At 42.5% G+C, this 18,657-nt stretch overlaps 2 protein-coding genes across 3 annotated transcripts; both read right to left on the bottom strand.

The window, feature by feature from the left end:
* Positions 1 to 2,499: 2,499 nt before the first annotated feature.
* On the bottom strand, positions 2,500 to 8,781 carry LOC102704818 (protein SAWADEE HOMEODOMAIN HOMOLOG 2). 2 transcript variants are annotated; one of them, XM_040525329.1, is made up of 8 exons: positions 8,673 to 8,781; positions 8,359 to 8,570; positions 8,115 to 8,277; positions 7,273 to 7,336; positions 5,503 to 5,554; positions 4,891 to 5,034; positions 4,066 to 4,185; positions 2,500 to 3,432 (listed from the first exon to the last, which is right to left on the bottom strand). In XM_040525329.1, the coding sequence occupies exons 2-8, from the start codon at positions 8,542 to 8,544 to the stop codon at positions 3,055 to 3,057; spliced, it is 1,107 nt and encodes a 368-aa protein (XP_040381263.1). In that variant the 5' UTR covers positions 8,545 to 8,570; positions 8,673 to 8,781; the 3' UTR covers positions 2,500 to 3,054. The 2 variants fall into 2 exon arrangements, with proteins under 2 accessions (XP_040381263.1, XP_040381264.1); XM_040525330.1 differs by having other exon boundaries at positions 8,359 to 8,564; positions 8,673 to 8,747.
* A 4,559-nt stretch (positions 8,782 to 13,340) lies between these two features.
* Positions 13,341 to 17,754, bottom strand: LOC102705086 (proline-rich receptor-like protein kinase PERK13). Its single transcript, XM_040525417.1, has 6 exons — positions 16,511 to 17,754; positions 15,230 to 15,724; positions 14,709 to 14,795; positions 14,547 to 14,617; positions 14,206 to 14,505; positions 13,341 to 14,092 (listed from the first exon to the last, which is right to left on the bottom strand). Exons 1-6 carry the CDS (start codon positions 17,478 to 17,480, stop codon positions 13,697 to 13,699), a joined length of 2,319 nt encoding a protein of 772 aa, XP_040381351.1. The 5' UTR covers positions 17,481 to 17,754; the 3' UTR covers positions 13,341 to 13,696.
* Positions 17,755 to 18,657: the final 903 nt, after the last annotated feature.

The following is an 18,657-nucleotide window of genomic DNA, read 5'->3' as shown; positions in this document are numbered from 1 at the left end:
CACCCTAGTGGTGGAGGCATGTCATGCAAGCTAAGCTAACTTGGCGTGATAGTTCTTTTTGCCATGTTAGTAGGGTGGCATGGCAAAAAAAAAAATTTAGATGGTGAAAATATTTATCTTCGAGGTTTAAGTAATGATATTATTTATTAAAAAGGGTTAAAATATTAAAAAAAATCTAATTTTAGCCAGCCTTGTATTAGCATAGTCTTGCTTATTCGCTGATATATTTAAATTGTAGTATGGCAGAGTATCTTTACGACTCAAAAGGTCTTCTTGGCTGTCGATTAGCTTGGGGGTAACCTAGGGTTGACTTTCAACTAAATAAACTAAAACTTAAGTTTATTTTGTAGCGAAATTTAGTTTATAGTTAAACTACAGTTAACACTTAATTATCTTTGGACTGATCTACGCTCGTCCTTGTCGAAAATGAGTTTTTTGTTTGCTCCAAAACCATGTGTGCTTTATTCTTGATCCACACTTTCGGCTTATTGTAAGTCTTATGTAGATTTATAATGTAAACTCAAAGCCAACTTTTGTTGACTTGCAAATTTACAATAGAAAAAAAATCCCATTGATCTACAACCATAGCCTAAATTACAATGGCATATTTTTGTATAGAATGGAATTCAAATAAACTACAACCAATTATTAGAGAAATAATTGTGTACTAGTTTATTTAAAACATCAAAATTGCTTAGAATAATAGAGGTATTAAAGAATTGGGTTTAGGGTGTGTTAGTAAATTTGATCTCTGCAATTGACAAGAAATATAGGAAGAATTAAATGAAACTACCAATCATCCAATGGACTGGTAGGACCGGTCAATTAACATATGAGCATTCTTGTAAGATAATCGGATATGTTATTGATATAAACTCAATGAGTGTGTACTATAAGGATCATTGACTACAAACAACTGATAATTGACCAAGGTCTATGAAATTATTGATATAAATGCAATGAGTGTGGGCTGGCAAAGATGATTGACTACAACCAACTGATAATCAATCAAGATATATAAAATATATAACTTAGCTTATTAAAAGTAATCTCATAGGTTATACCGAACCAATACAACATCAGACTATGCTTAGCAATGTTAGATTATATACTAAACATACCAAAACTGATTATCATTAAGGAGTCAATTAGTCTGTCACTAGGCAATAACAAGCATAGATCTACCAATATGATCTACATAAGCTAGCTTAATAAGGATAATCTTGATAGGTCGGACCGAGTCGATGCAACGAAAGATCATGTTTAACAAGAGATAGATTGGCCAGCTAGCAAATCAAGGCATACCATCGACTTGACGAGATGATGACCGGTAACTTATTGGTTGAAACTCCAATAAAATAATGAGCAAGATAAATTGACTTGATATAAGTTATTTGATAAACATAATTTAATAGATCGGACCTAACCGAGACTGTACGGGATTGAGGATATAAAATAGCAAATATTAAGTCAACATAAATCACTCAAAATAGTCGATCAGATCAATCGAAGATACAAAAGTAATTTAGAATCAACCTAACAAAATGTTTGTGTTTTGCACCAAGTCAAGTTTATTTTAATTGTCCAGATTAAAATAGATTTTGAAAATAATTTGTGCGTCGAGTTAAGAGTAGTAAATTGTGAAAACTAAACCTTGTTATGCCGTTTCTAATGAAGTTATCTAAGTCATACTCCCTTTAATTTGTTTTATTTGATGCAAAGATTTTTTTTTAAAAAAGTAGAAATAGAAATCCTAGCGCTATTGCGATTCTATTTTTTTATTGTTAATTGTATTTATACTTAGATTTAGAAAAAATTGAAGATAAATTGCTTTGCGCGTCGTCAAGCCCACATGCGAAAAGATCATGTTTGTTGCATTAATTTTCACATCTATCAAGGCAAAACATCTGCTTGATTTTATTTTTTGTAAAAAAAATAGAAAGATAATCCTAGTGCTCTTGTGATTCCATTTTTATTGTTAATTGTATTTTTTACTTAGATTTTTTTTAAAAAAAATGAAAGGTAAATTGCTTTGTGCTTCATCACGGCCATGCGCGAAAAGATCCAGTTGGCTCCATTTTCTTCCCATTCTATTCAGGCAAAGCATTTTCGTGAAACCCAAAACCTCATGTTCACGGTATAGTGCCTTACCCATTGGGCCACAAGTTTATGTATTATAGTTGAAAATGAGTAACATGGATCGATTGTCCGTAACAAAACAAACAAAAAAATTAAGAGTTTTTATAGATACTTGAAAAATACCATGAGATATCACATTTTTCAGTATAACAATATAATACCTTGAGATATAATGTACCTTAAGGTACTAAAATTTTGCACTAAAATGTTTAGTACCTTAAGGTACTTCTCAAAAATGGTAAATCAAATAATCACCTTGGCCAAAAGAAAGCTATCCCGTTGCAACGCACAGCCCAAAAGGAAGCTATCTTGTTGAAACACACGGCACAAAAAAGGAATCTATTCTACACCAAAGCGAATGATCACCTTGACCAAAAGGAAGCTATCCACAAGATCGGCCAAGTCGAGTGACCCCCAGTGCATCATGCCAATCAAGGACAGAGTGTTTGGTAATGTCTTCTAAATGCAGTTTTGCAAACCCCACCAAAATTCTCAGACTCTCCAGGAGATTTTAGCTTTTGGCCCAGTTGGAACAAGGATGCCAACCATCATAGGCACCGTCACCGAGACACAATTTGGCATGAGTTGTCAGCACATTGATCCCCGGCCGAATTTGTGTGGCAGCAATAAAGTCAATGCCACCCCAACCACATTCCATTTTCTTCGGACCTAAAGTTCCTATGAAATCATTTTTCCTATGGAGCGAAAGTTCCTAACAATCATATTTACCCTTTTGAGAGGGTTCCTAAGCAATCACTAAATCTTCACAAGTCACAACATATGTTGTGAAGACATACATTCCTGCGTTGGAATGGACTAACAGGGCCAGCTGTGTGCAGCAGCAGCACACGTGACCAGATGCCAACGCATTTAACGAGACTGCAGCCGCACATAATGCCCAGCAAAGCCATCCAACTATCCCTCTTTCATCTTGTTTTCTTCTGCTTCATCAGAAGTTTCAACTTTACGCGGCTCCTGTGCCTCATCCATTTGCACATCTGAAGCTGAAGCTGAATCATTGGGGGTTTTGATCGGTGCTGCTGGCATGGTAGCAGCAGGCTTACCTGTTGGCTCTTCTTGGTCTGGATTAGAAACCATGGCTACCTCGTCAGTGTTCACATCCATCATCTTATGCTGCTTTGAGGGCTTCTGCTCAGCTGCGCTTTTATCATTGTGTGACACCAAATCAACCACAACCTCTTTAGCCACACCTGCTGCTCTAGCAGCATGCAGGATCTGAAGCCTGTAGTCAGTTTCTGGTCGACGACATACCTTCCTCAGTGGAACTATTTCCTATCACATTAATCAGAATTTTAATCATAAAAAATGATTTCAGTTCAATTCATTAAAGACAGAATTAGCAAAAGACCAGCAAAATACATTTTAAGCAGTTCAGCCCAAAATGTAGCCTGCACAATAAAAAAGGCACAACGTAGCAGGATGTGTGGGCTAACATACAAGCATATTAGATAATACAATAATTTCCATGCTACATCTATGAACATGGAAAATCTCATGCATATTTAAATCTTTTTAATATGATGAATATAATTTTGCATGATGCCCTTAAGCTAGAACAGGTAGAATGAAATTGCTTGTGCAACAGGAACCCAAATGATGATGCATCAGCATAGTACTTTAGGGTAAAAAGGGCACAAGCTAGTATATGAGCATATAAAATTAAATGTGTACACCCTAATGTACGAGAAATTGAGAATATATGCACATCACTAAACTTGTGCAGGTAATGATGGAATTTCTTATGAAAGTCCAGGAACTTAAAACAGCGATCCTTCAACCAATGGTGCTTATGCCGCATACAATTAAGTCCATAGTATAAAGAATAAATTAGATGCTTAATGCATGCATTAGTACAATAGTCACACAACATTCAACAGGTAGACAATGTTAGAGTGAGTAAAATACCTCAGATTGATCATGATCATAGCGAACAAGAAATCTGCAGCGACACCCTCTTACATCATGTCTGCGCCTTTGAGCATCAAGGACATGAGCATCAAAATACAGAGCCTGCTCTTTGCCTTCCTGGTCAGTTCAGGACAGTTGTATTTGTTCATCTTAGACAACAATTTAAGAAACAGATTAAAACTATAGGAAATTTGGTTACACCCAAACATAATTATAATAACATTTTTTAAGACTAGCTAAATACACATGCTTTGCTACTGAAAAAATAAAATATATTATAATATTGCCTAAAATAAATAAAAATACATTTTCCATTAATTGCTATACGTCTTTTATCAATAGGGAATATTCATCTTAATTTGATTTTATATGTGGGTATCCATTTAGAATTGATTGTTTCTCAGTGTTAAGAAGTTACAAGGGGAAAATTGCAAAATTTGTAGTGGGAGTACGTTGGGTGGCAGATTCGCTACCATGGATTATCTTCTTTTAAAGGAGTATAGAGATTCATCGAAGACCATAACTTATGTGTATATTTTCTATTTAATAAGCAGGAACCTAAATGGGTGTTCAACCTCTACTTTACACCCCTTGGTGTTTTGCGCAACAAGTATCAAATATGGTATTTTGTGCATCAAGTATCAAAATATGCATGGCATTGTTTGGCAGTCCTTTTCTAGGAAATTAGTGATTTTCTTAGAGCAGAACAATTAGACATCAATCTTCTAATTCAAATGTAAACTTTGAAGCAGACATCGATTTCCAAAGATGTGACATGAAGATAGATAGGTCATGAAGAGAAGTACTGTACAATGACAAGACCTGAAAGCAAAGTATGAGGTCCCCAGGAAGAACCGCAACACATTCAGTGGATTCACATGGAAGAGAACGCTGCCGCACACATTTACGGACGTTTATCCATTCATCTTCCTCAGCTCCAAATCCAGAAAAGCGAACCCGTACTTCCTACAGTACAAAGAAATGCTCATGTGAAACAAATTATTTATAACACATCTCATAACTAGGAATGCTCAATTGAGTATACCGCCATACAGAATTTTATAAAAATACTCACAAAACCACACAGGCACATAACTACATAAACATAAAAAAAAAATCTTAGCTTTCTAACAAATGTCATGTTGCATATTGGCATATGCTGGGAAAGACAAATTGATTCAATTAGTTCCAATTGTAGATACAAGGCCATATTTAACAAATACACAATGTTCCCAAAGTCATATTAGAACATCATGGTAGAAACATTTTAAAAATAATAATAATTAAATGAAGGATGGAGTATGCAACTGCATTAAGATAATAGATAAATGTAATCATCTACAGTTTTAGAGCAATCAAAGTGCTTTCAATAAAGAACACCATAAATGCAGTTAGCAACATAATTGTATTTAACAACAAATGTAAGTCCCTTACCGGATCACCTGATTCAAATAACCGATGAGACAGGAAGGCAGCAACATCATACCTGTAACATGAAAGCTTAGATATATTACAAGATATTTTATCAAAAAAAAATGTAAAACACAGAGATTACACAGTTTCATGAACATAGTGTTTCATGAACATAGTGTAGAAAGCACCTGCATGATTAAACAAAAAGGATCTGAAATTGTTGATACATTGCATTTGTAGTTAATGATTAGGCGCAGTACAAACTTCAATGAGCACAAATATACATTTTTTAGGATGGCTAGTTGGACAACATAGAACTATAGAAGTAAACTTATTTGAATTAAAAGACCATAGGAATGCTGAAATACTAGATTCAGATGTTAAGCATAATCTTGCAGAACCACAGACACAAACTGGGCCCTGCTTAGTTTGTGGAATTGGGTTGAATAAATTTAGTGGCTCTCCAATTCGAATCCAAATTGAATTTGAATTGGCATCTGAATTCATCTTTTTTGTGTTTGGTTGCCAAAGACATCACAAATAGAAATGAACTCTCGATAAAAGTTCAATTCAGGGTTGGAAGCAATATGCAAATGAATTGGCATACTGGAAGCAATCAAACAAACCAGGAGGCCTGATGGTCCCTTGGGTAATTGCATGAGTAGTGGCTGGAGAATCACTGGAGTGCTGGTCAGAGCCTCAGCTGCAGGAGTCGCACTGACTATTAGGAAAGTAGACAACCAGCAGGTTTTGTCAGGGAGGCTGACCACCAAAACTGAGAAAGATGAAGGTGGACAACTACTAGAGTTGAGGAAGAAGGACCACCGGAGTTGTAAAAGACAAGATGGCTGCTGTAGGTCTGGAAAATAGAGGATGAGACAGTGGCCTATTGTCACCAGTACGAGCTCCAGCGGTAGTCCTCTGAATTGGTGGAGGCACAATTTAGTTGTCCATCAATTCAGTTGGAAATGGTCAAAATTTCCAAATTAAATCAAAGAGCAACCAAACAACAGAATTGACGTATCCAATTCTAATTCCTCCTTCCTAACCTCAATTCTGGGAATCCAAATGGGGCCCTATATTCAACTCGATATCAACCCAAACATCAGAATCTTGATCACTAAAGAAAACTAAAACTTAGTCTAATAGTATCCAATAGTTCCATAGCAAGCAGTACTTTTTATAATAAAGTCAGCGAAACTGAGATATAAACCTAGATAACAAACAAGTATGCTGTTTGAACTGGTGATTATGGAAGAAATCAATAAACTTATCCTCAAAAACAGAGTATTGACACTCAAAAAAAAAATAGAGTACTGTAAAGAATATGGAACAAAAGAGAATTATCCAAAAAAGAGTGCAATACTAAATGGCAAGATATGACGTGAATGTCCACACCTAAAATTTGGGTCAACATGTAAAACTAGTGTTACCAGGCATGGTCTGGTCAATGACCCACTCGAGGTCTCAGGTCACCAGTCACCCACAGATCATTCAGCCACCAATCAGACCCCACGCTCTATTTTGTAATAACGAAGTTATTAATTTGTGATCTGTGAAGGCATATTGAGGTTAATAGAACTTATATTTCCTACTCACAATGTTAACCAACAACACAGATGTATTGGTACATGTAGGTGGCCGAAAGCACATGTAGAGTTCAATCCCTATTGACCATGCTAATTTTGAAATTGACTATCCATCAGGCTGGAGGAAAAGCAGCCGGTTCAACTTTTATTTGCAGGCAACATACATGTTGAAAAGACAAAAGACAGGGAGTAATATGTATACCATGCGCCATCTCTAGCTGACTTTGCTTCAAATTCAACCTGGCCACTCTCCAAAGAACCCTTCCCTGATTTTTCAACAAGAAGATAACAATGAGAGGATGAAATGGAATGATAAATGATGACCATGAAGCATCGGTGGGATGTTACTAAAAAGTTGAAGCACACACAGATGTCTCATACAACTAAAGTATTTGATTATTTATAGGCTTATCTAGGTTGTGATGAGAAATGAACAGCATAACTGTCAATGTTTTGTATCGGAGTAATAAAATACGATGGCAAGAAAGAGACCAGGGATTAAGGTGCTTGATTGTAGATTGATTGGCTAAAACCCTAGAAAAGATGTGCAATAAGTACAATGGGTGATTATATAAGCCATGATCCTTAGGATACCCCTACGTATGGTTACAACCAAGAGATATATACCTAACCAAGTACGACTAAACACCTACCATATCGAAGCCAACCTGGCCCGTTCGTTTCCCCTCTTCCTAACCCCAAATTCCCTCGTTTTCTGTGAGCACGCATCTCGAACTGCTAAACGGTGTGTTTTTTGCGAAAATTTTCTATAGGGAAGTTGCTTTAAAAATTCAGATTAGTCTATTTTTCTAATTTTCTATAGTTAATAATTAATTAATCATGTACTAGTCTATTACTGTGTTTTCTGCATAGGTTAACAAGCAACGCGCCGAACGCAGCCCGTGTCCGACTAGTTATGGAAACCCAGGTAGAGAATACTCAGCCTTGCCATTGCCATGTACCTAGTCGGATGCTCAATAGGCCTGGGTATATCCCTAATTCCGGTATCCCACAATAACTAACATCAAAGTAATGAGCAATGACCTGAGGGCGAGCCAGAGTGAGCAGAGGCAGAGGGCATAGCCCTGAATGCAGCCGACTTGTGCTCGTCGGAGCCCGTGGGCAGCATCTTGGTCTGCATCAACGGCGGGCCCCTGGAAGTCCTGGAGCGATGCGAGTACCTCCGGTTCTGGAACCAGTTCCACACCTGCGGAGCGGATCGGGATTGAGCCCCGGGGGGAAGGGGGGAAGGGGAACGGGGGAGGGGGAAGGGGAAGGGAAAGGGTACCTGCTTGGGCTGGACGGGGACCTTGCCGGCGCGGCCGGGGGAGGCGGTGAACTTGTCGGCGAGGGCCTGGATGACGGAGCGGTGCGGGATGGCGTTGTTGAGCTGCTGCAGGCGGGCCTCCATCTCGGCGACCTCCGCCTGCGTGAACCGGAAGGCGGGGCCCCCGGTGCTCGGCGGCCGCCCCATCCCAGCACCTGCGGCTGAGGCTGAGGCTGGGAGGGGAGGGGATTAGATGGATGGCATGGGTTCCATGGACGGATCGGAGGGGAGATCGAGGAAGCGAAGCGAGCGAGAGAGAGAGAGGCGTTCGTTACCAGTGGAGTGAAGGAAGAAATTCGTCGTCCGGGCAGCCAGCGGCCGCGCGCTGAGAGACGGGATCGGACTCAGTACTGCTTCTCGTCCCGATTTGGCTTCTTTTTTCTCGGTTTGTGGGCGAGCATCGAGCTCGTTCGACCCGACGGACCGGACACGGACCCAGAGACTCTTGTAGTATAATTAAGGGTTAATTTGATCGTAATTATACGTATTCAGATAAATACTATTATAATTAATTCGTTTATTTATAATCATGTTACTCAAATTTTATAAAATTAGAACGATTTCATCACCATCATACTTTTCATCTTTTTCTCCAACCACACATGAGCCCACGTATCATATTTATCTTCTTCCTCTATGCGCCGGCAGTCTCGCCTCTCCTATCTACCTAGGCCGCCGCAAACCACAACATCACATGAACGAAGAGCGAAAAGGCAAGCAGCCTCATCTTTAACATTTACTCCTCCACTTTTTTTTCTTTCTTCCTCCTTTCTTTCTTCTGCTCCTTTTCTTCTCTCTCTCAAGACGTCGGCACGATGGGAGATGTGGAGAGGCATGACCACCGGCGGGGAGAACGGCTGGGGCGACAAGACAGGAGTCGAGGAAGGGTGCAGTCGAGCGCGACATAGCTGGGTGCGACACACATGCAGTCAGGCGATAAAGGGATCCGATGGATTCACGTTTCTCAGATGACGAGCTGGCATCTGGAGGAGGCAATGCAGACGGCGAGGCCACCCGGGCGACACATCCTGCCCCATCGTCGACGGTGGGGGTAGCAGCAGCAACCGCTCGATGCGAGATTTCTCTACTTTTGGACTTTGGTTTTGGATCGTGAGTTTGCTTTGCTAGTTGTGTTCTGTACGCTTACGTGTGGAAAGGGGAGCAGCTCGCCGCCGACGAGGAGTACACCGGACACATTTCTTTCCCGTGGCCATGCGTGCAGCTAGGTGAGTCGGCGGCCTAGGTGGAGGCCACTAGTAGGAGGGGAGACGGGTGGAGGCGAAACTGCCGGCGAGGAGAGCAAGAAGATGAATATGACATGTCGGTCCACGTGGATGGAGAAGAAGATGGAAAATGTGAGGGTGATGGCATCATTCTAATTTCATAAAATTTGAGTGGCATGGATATGAATAGATGAATTGTAATGGCATTTATTTGAATACGTATAATTGCGATGGCATGGATCAAATTAACCCTATAATTAAATAAATGCCTTGGATGATGTCGTATAACTAAATGAGTTGTGATGTGTCCATTGCTTAAATAAGAAAAGAGAAAAAAACCAACGCGAGCGATGAGTAATCTTAAATTCATACATGAATTAGTAGTATTTGTATTGCAAGAGTTGAGTATAATAATAATTTCTTTATAATGTGAAGACTATATAGAAATCATGACTAGTGTCTTGTGTTATGATTACTCTTACCGTGACATGATTCTTTTACTACTGTCCAATGATACAAATAATAAAATTAACTAATATAAAGTTAAACTAATATTTTATTTTATAAATAAAAATTTATATGTGTATATATATATACATACATGTATTAAAAACAGATCATTTAGCAATGTGAGATGCGCACATGCAAAAAAGAGGAAAAAAAATCTAAGAATAAGTTAGAACACAGACATACTCCTTCGGTCTCAAAACATAAGTTTTCTACAATTTGGATCTTATACTAAAATATATGTATTTTTACTATCATTAATCATTTCTCATTCCATCCCCAAATACCCATTCACTCTTATTCATTTTTCATTCATTAAGGAACACCAGTTTCTTTCTCGATTTTAATCTATGTAAAATAACTTGTAAATACTTATATTTGGGGCATTTGCATATCTGACCCTACTTCGAAGGCAAGCTACTGAATTGGCCCTTTTTTTCAGCTTTGCAGATTTATCCTCCATTTCAAAAATGAAACAGTTGAGTAACCCTGTTTCGTGAAGTGCATTCAACGATGTTATCTTGAGGATAAATTGACCGATTTGCCCTTGCTTTTTTCACCCTGTTGTAGGTGTTTATTCAAACATATTGGGGTACAAATTGGAATATTTGTTGTGAATTTTGGTATTTATTTTATAGATTTGAAGTTAGTTTAATATATATAATTTTAAATCTGATAAATTTGAACTGAACTTAATATAACTTTTCTTACATCAAAGTGAGTATCTTCAGATGATATATTATGTTCCATGTGAAAATCGCCATGTAAAATTTCAGCAATTTTCTCAATATCCTAGAAATCCTCGATATCTCTTCCTAACAATTATAAATCAGATGTATGAGGCAAAGAGTAGCAAGAATGCCTTGTTTGGTAGCAATAGTCCAGCCTTGTTTACCAGAAAAAGAAGAATAAGGCAAAGAGCAGCGAGAACGCCGCCTCCTCCCCCGGGCCACCCCCGCCTTCTCCCCCGGTCGGGTGCTGACACCGCCGCAGCATCCCTCCGGGACGCCGCTGACTCCTCTCTCTGGGCCACCGCCGCTGCAGCATCCCCCCAGGACGACAACGACGCCTCCTCCTCCTCCTCCCCCCGGCCTGATGTCACCGCCGACTCCCCCGGACCGACGCCGCCGCCACCGACTCCTCCCCCAGGATGATGTCACCGTCACGTCCTCCCCCCAGCTCGAATGCCGCCACCGCCGTCGCCGCCTCGTTTCTTAGTCTCGACGCCGCCGTCGTCGCCTCCTTCCCCTGGCCCAAACAATGCCGCCGCCGCCATCGCTCCCAGGGCCCGACGCCGCCGCCAGCCCAAAGCGAGAAATTTTAGATTTTGTAACCAAAAGAGAGCACGTGACAGAGGAAGGCTGAAAAGGATAATTGTAGAGGTAGTATAGTCCATTCATAATTAAAATTTATTTTTTATTTCATTTATGCTAAACCCTAACGGCATATATAAATGAGAGTTAGATGGCTGCTTCATTTTAAAAAAAGGAGGGTCAAATCTGCAAAATTGAAAAATAAGGGTCAATTCGATAGTTAGCCTCCAAAGTAGGATCAAATAAGCAATTGTCCCTTATATTTTACAACGAAGATAGTAGTTCGCGAATCATTCAAAATTTACCACCAAGAATATGATTTCTTCTATATGTGCCATTTATATCCATCGGAACAGACGACATCTCTTATTATCCATGTCTCCTCTAACACGACGCACAGTGTGACACGTGTCTCCCCTTCCACACTGAGTGTGGTCATCACTACTTTTCGCCTTCTCCTCTTACCCGATGTTTTTATCGTCAAACATCACCTCTCCCTCCCTCCCACCCACCGTCACGTAAACACCCTTTCGTCCACTGGCGCACCCCACCTCCTGCCCATGGACATTGTCCTCCACATCCGCCCTCCGTCTATCATCCTCGTCGCTCGCCCGCCACCAACTCCATCTCCCCACAAACTATTGTGCTCATATGGCTCGTCACCACGATGGACCGGGTGACAGCGTGCAAGGATGTGTGTCGGGAAGGTGCTGTTCGTGCTCAAGTGACAACGGTAATGCAAGCCCGGCCGATAGCAACAGCGTGTGATAGCAACTAATAGAAGAATAGAGCAGCTTTGATCGAACAAAGTGCTATATAATGGAATATTGGAATAATTCACATTCTCATTTGCAATATTCAAAAGACATGAGAAAGGGGTGGTAAATCTTGAAATGCTTGTGAATTAATTGAGTGTTTATATTTTGAAATTTCACAGGCTGTGTCCAGATTAGACCTGTCCCGGCGCACTGATTTTTGGGTAAATATTATATATTTTTCTGCCAAAATATATCATCTCATCGCAATGATATCACCCACTGCCAGTGAGGACCACATCCCCCATTACCACTACATTACGTCGGAGGCAATAATAGCCACCGAGCTAGGAGGTCCATACATATTGCCTACGTTAATGCTTTCGCCATGTTTAATTTGTTGTCTTCACCACTGACGTTATTAGTGATATCAGTGCTTCCTTCCAATCCCGTTAATCAGGGTCATGTACTTACATGACGGTCTATCACGTCATGTTCACTGCTACAAAAAGTCCAATAAGAAGAGCGTGTGCATAGCAACTTAATTATCAGGTGAGATAATTTCTTGATATATGTTTTTCCTTTTGAGAATTAGACCACTACATAATTGCTTCCAGGGCATAACTCCAACACTAGCACCTGATGCCAACTCTAATCTAGATGATCGTTGACTTGTTGGGAAGCTTACGTCATCACCTTTCAAGCACGTCCAGCCTCGCAGCAAATATTCAATGGGAATCATCAATACCTCAACCCTGGAACCGAGTTAAACTTGGGCCTCGGGCTTTGTAATAAGTTAGACACACCTCGGATGTTCCACCTTTCACCACCTCAACCCTAGACTAGTGCTTAGCTCTATTTTATTAATATTTATGTATGTTGTCGAAATAGGTATGAAAGATAAAATAAAAAATAATAAGATAGATTAATATGAGATATGCACTACACAAATATGCATGTCAAAATTCAACCATTATAAGTTTAATACGTATATGTAGAGTCGTATTTGTTTTTATTGAAACTTGTAAAAGTCGAATTGATCTTGTATATTTGTGCAATAATATATTGCATATTGATCTATTCTATAAAAAAATTCCGTAACTTTTTAAATAACATGCACCAATGCAAGCGGATATCTTCTCGAGGGATTAGAATCCATTACCATATGTTATGAAACGGTTGATAACAAGAACCCATAGTGATACTTGTTGCTTGGGGTTGTTTGGCTCATCGCCAAACTTACAAAATCACCATGCTAATGCCCATCCTTATCACTTGGTTTATAGTTCTCCATGTGCATCATTGTTTTACCATAATCTCCATGCAATTTTTAGGGTTTTGAAGTACAGAAGCAAAAGACTACCGAAAATTAGACCAAAACCCTGAATTTACTGCACATCGTTTTCAGTTCGTCGTTTCTTTAGGACACTCCTTTTGCTATCATCCTCATCATCTACTTTGCACTGACGCTAAGCAATTTAGAACATATAAAAGGCCACTCCTACTCCGGTATCCGGTTCATCGGCCGCGACTCGGAGCTAGAGCTGGCGGCGGCGGCGCCGCCGCTGTGCACAAACTCGCCGGTGAACTCCTCGGAAGCAAAAGCCGTGCGGCGGAGCTGCTGGATGGCGGCGGCGTCACTGCTGCGGCCGCCGCCGCTGAACACCTGGCTCTGCCCGACCTTGATCCCGTTGCTGAGGTCCGTCATGCTCCCCTCGTCCAGCGCCCGCATCACCTGCGCCATCCGTGGCCGCTTGGGAGCGGAGTGGCGCACGCACGCCGCCGCCGCTTCCACCATCGTCATCATCTCGCCGGGGTGGTACGCGCCCTCCAGCCGCGGGTCGACCAGCTCGCTGGGGTCGCCCAGCTCCACTGCGTCGGCGAGCACCGGCCGTGCCTGCAGATTGCCACCGTACGTCAAGACACAGAGCAGACGAACTCCGGCCAGCTTGGCGGCGGCGGATGAGTGTGGTAGCTAGCTAGCTAGGATAGGAAGGAGGCGTTGGTTACCCATTCGGCGAGGCTCTCCTCTCCGAGGGGCCGCGACTGGTCGACGGGCTTGCGGCCGGTGATGAGCTCGAGCAGGACGACGCCGAAGGAGAAGACGTCGGAGCGGTCCGTGAGCTTGCCGCTGGAGGCGTACTCCGGCGCCAGGTAGCCGAAGGTGCCCATGACGCGCGTCGACACGTGGGTGTGCGCGTCGTTCGCCAGCTTCGCCAGCCCAAAGTCCGCCACCTGCATCGTCCCCCATCCATGCATGAATGCGTCACACACCATCAATCCATGGATCCTTCTGCTTAATTGCTGGAGCTCCAAAGATCGATCGATGTACATTGCAATGCATATATTACCTGTGCTTCCCATGAGTAGTCCAGTAGGATGTTCGCCGACTTGATGTCCCGATGGATGATCCGCGGGTGGCCTAATTAAGGAAGCATTTTTCTTCTTGCGTTAGCTGGGTCCTCTCGTAGATGCATGGATTCATCGGTGTCAATAAGGATGCGAGAACTCACAGTCCTCGTGCAGGTAAGCTAGCCCCTTGGCTGCGCCAATGGCGATCCGCAGCCTCGTCGGCCAGTCCATCACCGGCACGCCACGGCCTGCGTACAGATAGAACACAAATGTAAGTTCCGATCGATCGAATGTTTAAAATTTCAGATCGAAATTCCTGAAATTCCCGAAATTTCGGAATATTTCGGGTTTATCGGTAGGTTTGTATTTCGGCCAAAAATTTCGGAACTTAATACTTTTCTTATGTTTTATGTACTTTATGAATCCAAATGTTGTTTGTTGTTACCATTGATTTATGAAGTTGATGGATTATATTAACTTCAAATTAATTTTTCAGAAAATTTAATTGAATTTTACTTGAAAATCAAATTTTTGTTTGAAAATTCCGTCCGAAATGTCCGAAATAACTCCAAAATTTCGGTCCCCCGAAATAAATCACTATATCGATCGATCAGTTGCGAATTAATTAGAAGTTTAATTAATTAATGGAGATGGGAGAACGAGTTTACTACTACGTACGTACCATGGAGGTGGTGCTCGAGGGTGCCATTGGGAACGAACTCGTAGATGAGCATCCGGTGGTGCTCGGCGACGCAGTAGCCGACGAGGGAGACGAGGTGGCGGTGGTGGACGCGGCTGATGATTTCCACCTCCGCCTGGAACTCCCGCTCGCCCTGCCCGCTGCCGGCCTTGAGCTGCTTCACGGCGACGCACCGGCCGTCGCCCAGCCACCCCTTGTACACGCACCCGAACCCGCCCTCGCCGATCACGTTGTCCCGCGAGAAGTTGCTGGTGATCCCCGTCAGCTCCTCGTAGCTGAACCGCGCCTTGGAGCCCGCCGCCGCCTCCCCCGCGCCGCCGCCGGCGAAGGGCCCCGACTGGAAGTTGTACCCGCTGCCGTCCGACGACGCCGGCGGCGGCGGCCCGGTGGCGAAGCCCCCGGAGTTGAGAACCATCCCCGAAGGCGGGTGGCTCGATCCGCCAAACTGAGACGACGCCACGAAGTAGCTGTTGCCATCTGCATGGGTGCATCCCCATTGTTAGCTGCATTAGCTACCAAAGTATTCGCCCGTTCACGTTATAAAATTTTCTAGTAATTACTCTGTTTTATATTCTAATATAAGATGTTTGACTTTTTTGCTTATAATGTTTGATCATTCTTCTTATTCAAAAAATTATGAAAATATCATTTATTTTTCTTGTGACTTACTTTATTATCAAAAGAACTTTAAGCACGGCTTGTCATTTTTTATATTTATACTAAAATTTTGAATAAGACGAATGGTCAAACGTTGCAACTAAAAAAGTCAAACATCTTACATTAAGAAACGGAGGTAGTATTACTTATATTCATATAAATATATTATTGAATCTAAATATATGCATTGATATAGACAAATTCAAGAAATGATCTTATCATATAGACTGGATGGAGTACTTCTTTTGGTTTCATAATATATTTATCGTTGAGATCATAACTTCGATTACGAATAAATTTTAAAATATTTACTTAAGAAAAATAATATTTCTTTTATTTTATAACACAAGACAAGACGATTTAGCTATACTGGATTGATATATCAATGTATATTATTTATATATATATGTCTAGATTTATTAACATTTATGTAAATCTCAATACGCTAAGAATTAACAACTTAGATTATAAAATTAATGAGGAAAGTTTGTTGAAATAGAAAATAATAGTCAAAGTTGTTATCAAAGGACATTTTGTTGTTCAAAATTACTTATGAAGTCTGAGTAACTTCCATTAACGGGGAATTTCTTATGCATGCATGCATACCGTAGTGGTAGACCAGCCCATCCATCTTCTTCTTCCTCCGACTCGACACGATGAGGTAGATGGCCACCATGGCACACAGGAACCCCGTGACCGCAGCGCCGGCGATGGCGGCGGCTATGTGGCCGGTGCTGCCCTGGGTCGAGCTTAGGGACGCGTGCTGCTGCGACGAGGAAGTGCTGGAGCCGGGCTGAACACCGCCACCTGTGGTGTTGCTTCCTCCTTGCACGGATGCAGGGAAGCTGGTGGACGTGATGGCGCCGGAGGGCGTGACGGGGATCACCCCTGGCTTGCCGGGAGGGCTGTTCGTTGCCACGGGGATGGGGATGAAGACCACTGACTGGTTTGCCGGCGCCGGAGGTGATTGCGGAGGAGATGGCTGGCCACCGGGAGGTGATTGCGATTGCAAGCTTGGTTGGCCGTTGCTATTAATCGGTTGTGGCGGCGACGGCGACGGCGACGAGCGAGGCTGAGATGCTTCGGACGACGATGATGGTGGCGACCCGCCTGATGGCGCTGGAGGCGGCTGAGTAGAGGTCGGAGACGAAGGAGGCGGCGGAGATGGCGTTGCGCCGCCTCCCGACTGCTGGTGCGGACTCGGAGGCGACGACCAGTTCGGCGGTGGCGACGAACTGCCACCACCGCCATTTCCAGATGATTCGGACGGCGGAGTCGGCGAAGAGCCGGAACCTCCACCGCTCCAAGGAGGAGAAGGAGAAGAGCGCGACGGCGGCGGTGGAGACGAACGCGGCTGAGAAGAGCTTCCCGACGGCGGAGGAGAACCGGGCGAAGAAGAGCTTTGCGACGGTGACCTCGACCCACCACCATCCGAGCCTGGAGACGGCGGTGTCGAGCTAGACGATGACCCATTCCCGTTCGAAGCAGACTCTTGCGGCGGAGGCGCCGCCTTGTCGGAACCGTTTCCCGACGACGACGGCGGCGAGCTGGGAGAGGGGGCCTGATCCGACGACATGTTTCCTCTCCCGCCAGCCGATCAAAACCGTGTCAGATGCTTGTGCGGCGAGAATGATCACCAACAGCATCCACCTTTTCCTCCCGGCCGCCACCATCTCCGACACCACGTCCCCTCTCATCCACCATCTCCCCCAGACACAGCTAGCTAGCTTGGAATCTTCCAATGGCTGCGCGCGCTCGATCTGGAGCAAACAATATTAATGGAGATTGATCAAGACCAAGATCAATCTCAAGCCAAGAAAACTGCAGGGCAGAGGCCGGGGTAGATGCTGTGTTGGATGAGTTGCAAGGAGGAGGAAGAGGAGAAATGCGTGAAAAATTGCAGCTTTTTGGGTCAGGTGGTATGGAAAGAAACCAGATTTGTTGTCGTGGACTAATAATAGGAGTCAGTGGTAGCGTCAAAGGCAGAGGAGCCATGCATTTACTTTAAAAAAAAAACAAGGTTAGGACGGAGCTCCTGCTATGTTTAGCACGCAGCTCAGGCATATGTCGATTCTTAGCCTCAGGACACGCACGCAGCCACGCGGGTTACAACGGACGAGTGCTTGTGGCCTTGTGGGCATTTGGTTCTTGTCATCTTTCTCCCCCTATATATCTAGCTATTTCACTTCACACGGTCTTTTGGTTAAACCATATTTTTACAACAAGAGGTGGCTAATTAAATTTTGTAGAGTTGTCTAGCTAAATTAAACCGTCGAGAGGTTAATTAAACCATCGATCTGTATTAGAAGGGCTGTATTCTCGCTAGAAAAACCAAGTCAAAATACCAATGCACTTTGCAAAACTCTTGTTTTTTTAATATAAAACTTATTATATGCTCTTATACCACAACTAGTCCATACCACTATAAATGGGTTGAGTTCATGGATCCACAATAATGCATGTGTTTCTTGCGAAGGGTACGCTGCACACGAGGAGAGGCAAGGATGGTCGGCTCTCCTTTTAAGAAATCAGGCAATAACAGCATTACGTTTGTTTATCCGATAAACCATAGCCACAAGATTTGATACTGCTCGACAAAAAATACCATATGATATATCATTGTGATGACAAGCTACACAAAAACTTAAGCCACTCGTGCCCCATGATTATAAGCTATTTGTATAGATCGACTTGACATATTTATGAAGAGATATGTAATAAACTATTCCATATTTTTCCTTTTCAATTTTTCA

Source organism: Oryza brachyantha, chromosome 6, assembly GCF_000231095.2.
Source record: "Oryza brachyantha chromosome 6, ObraRS2, whole genome shotgun sequence".
Taxonomy (NCBI): domain Eukaryota; kingdom Viridiplantae; phylum Streptophyta; class Magnoliopsida; order Poales; family Poaceae; genus Oryza; species Oryza brachyantha.
This window is presented reverse-complemented; position numbering and strand designations above follow the sequence as displayed.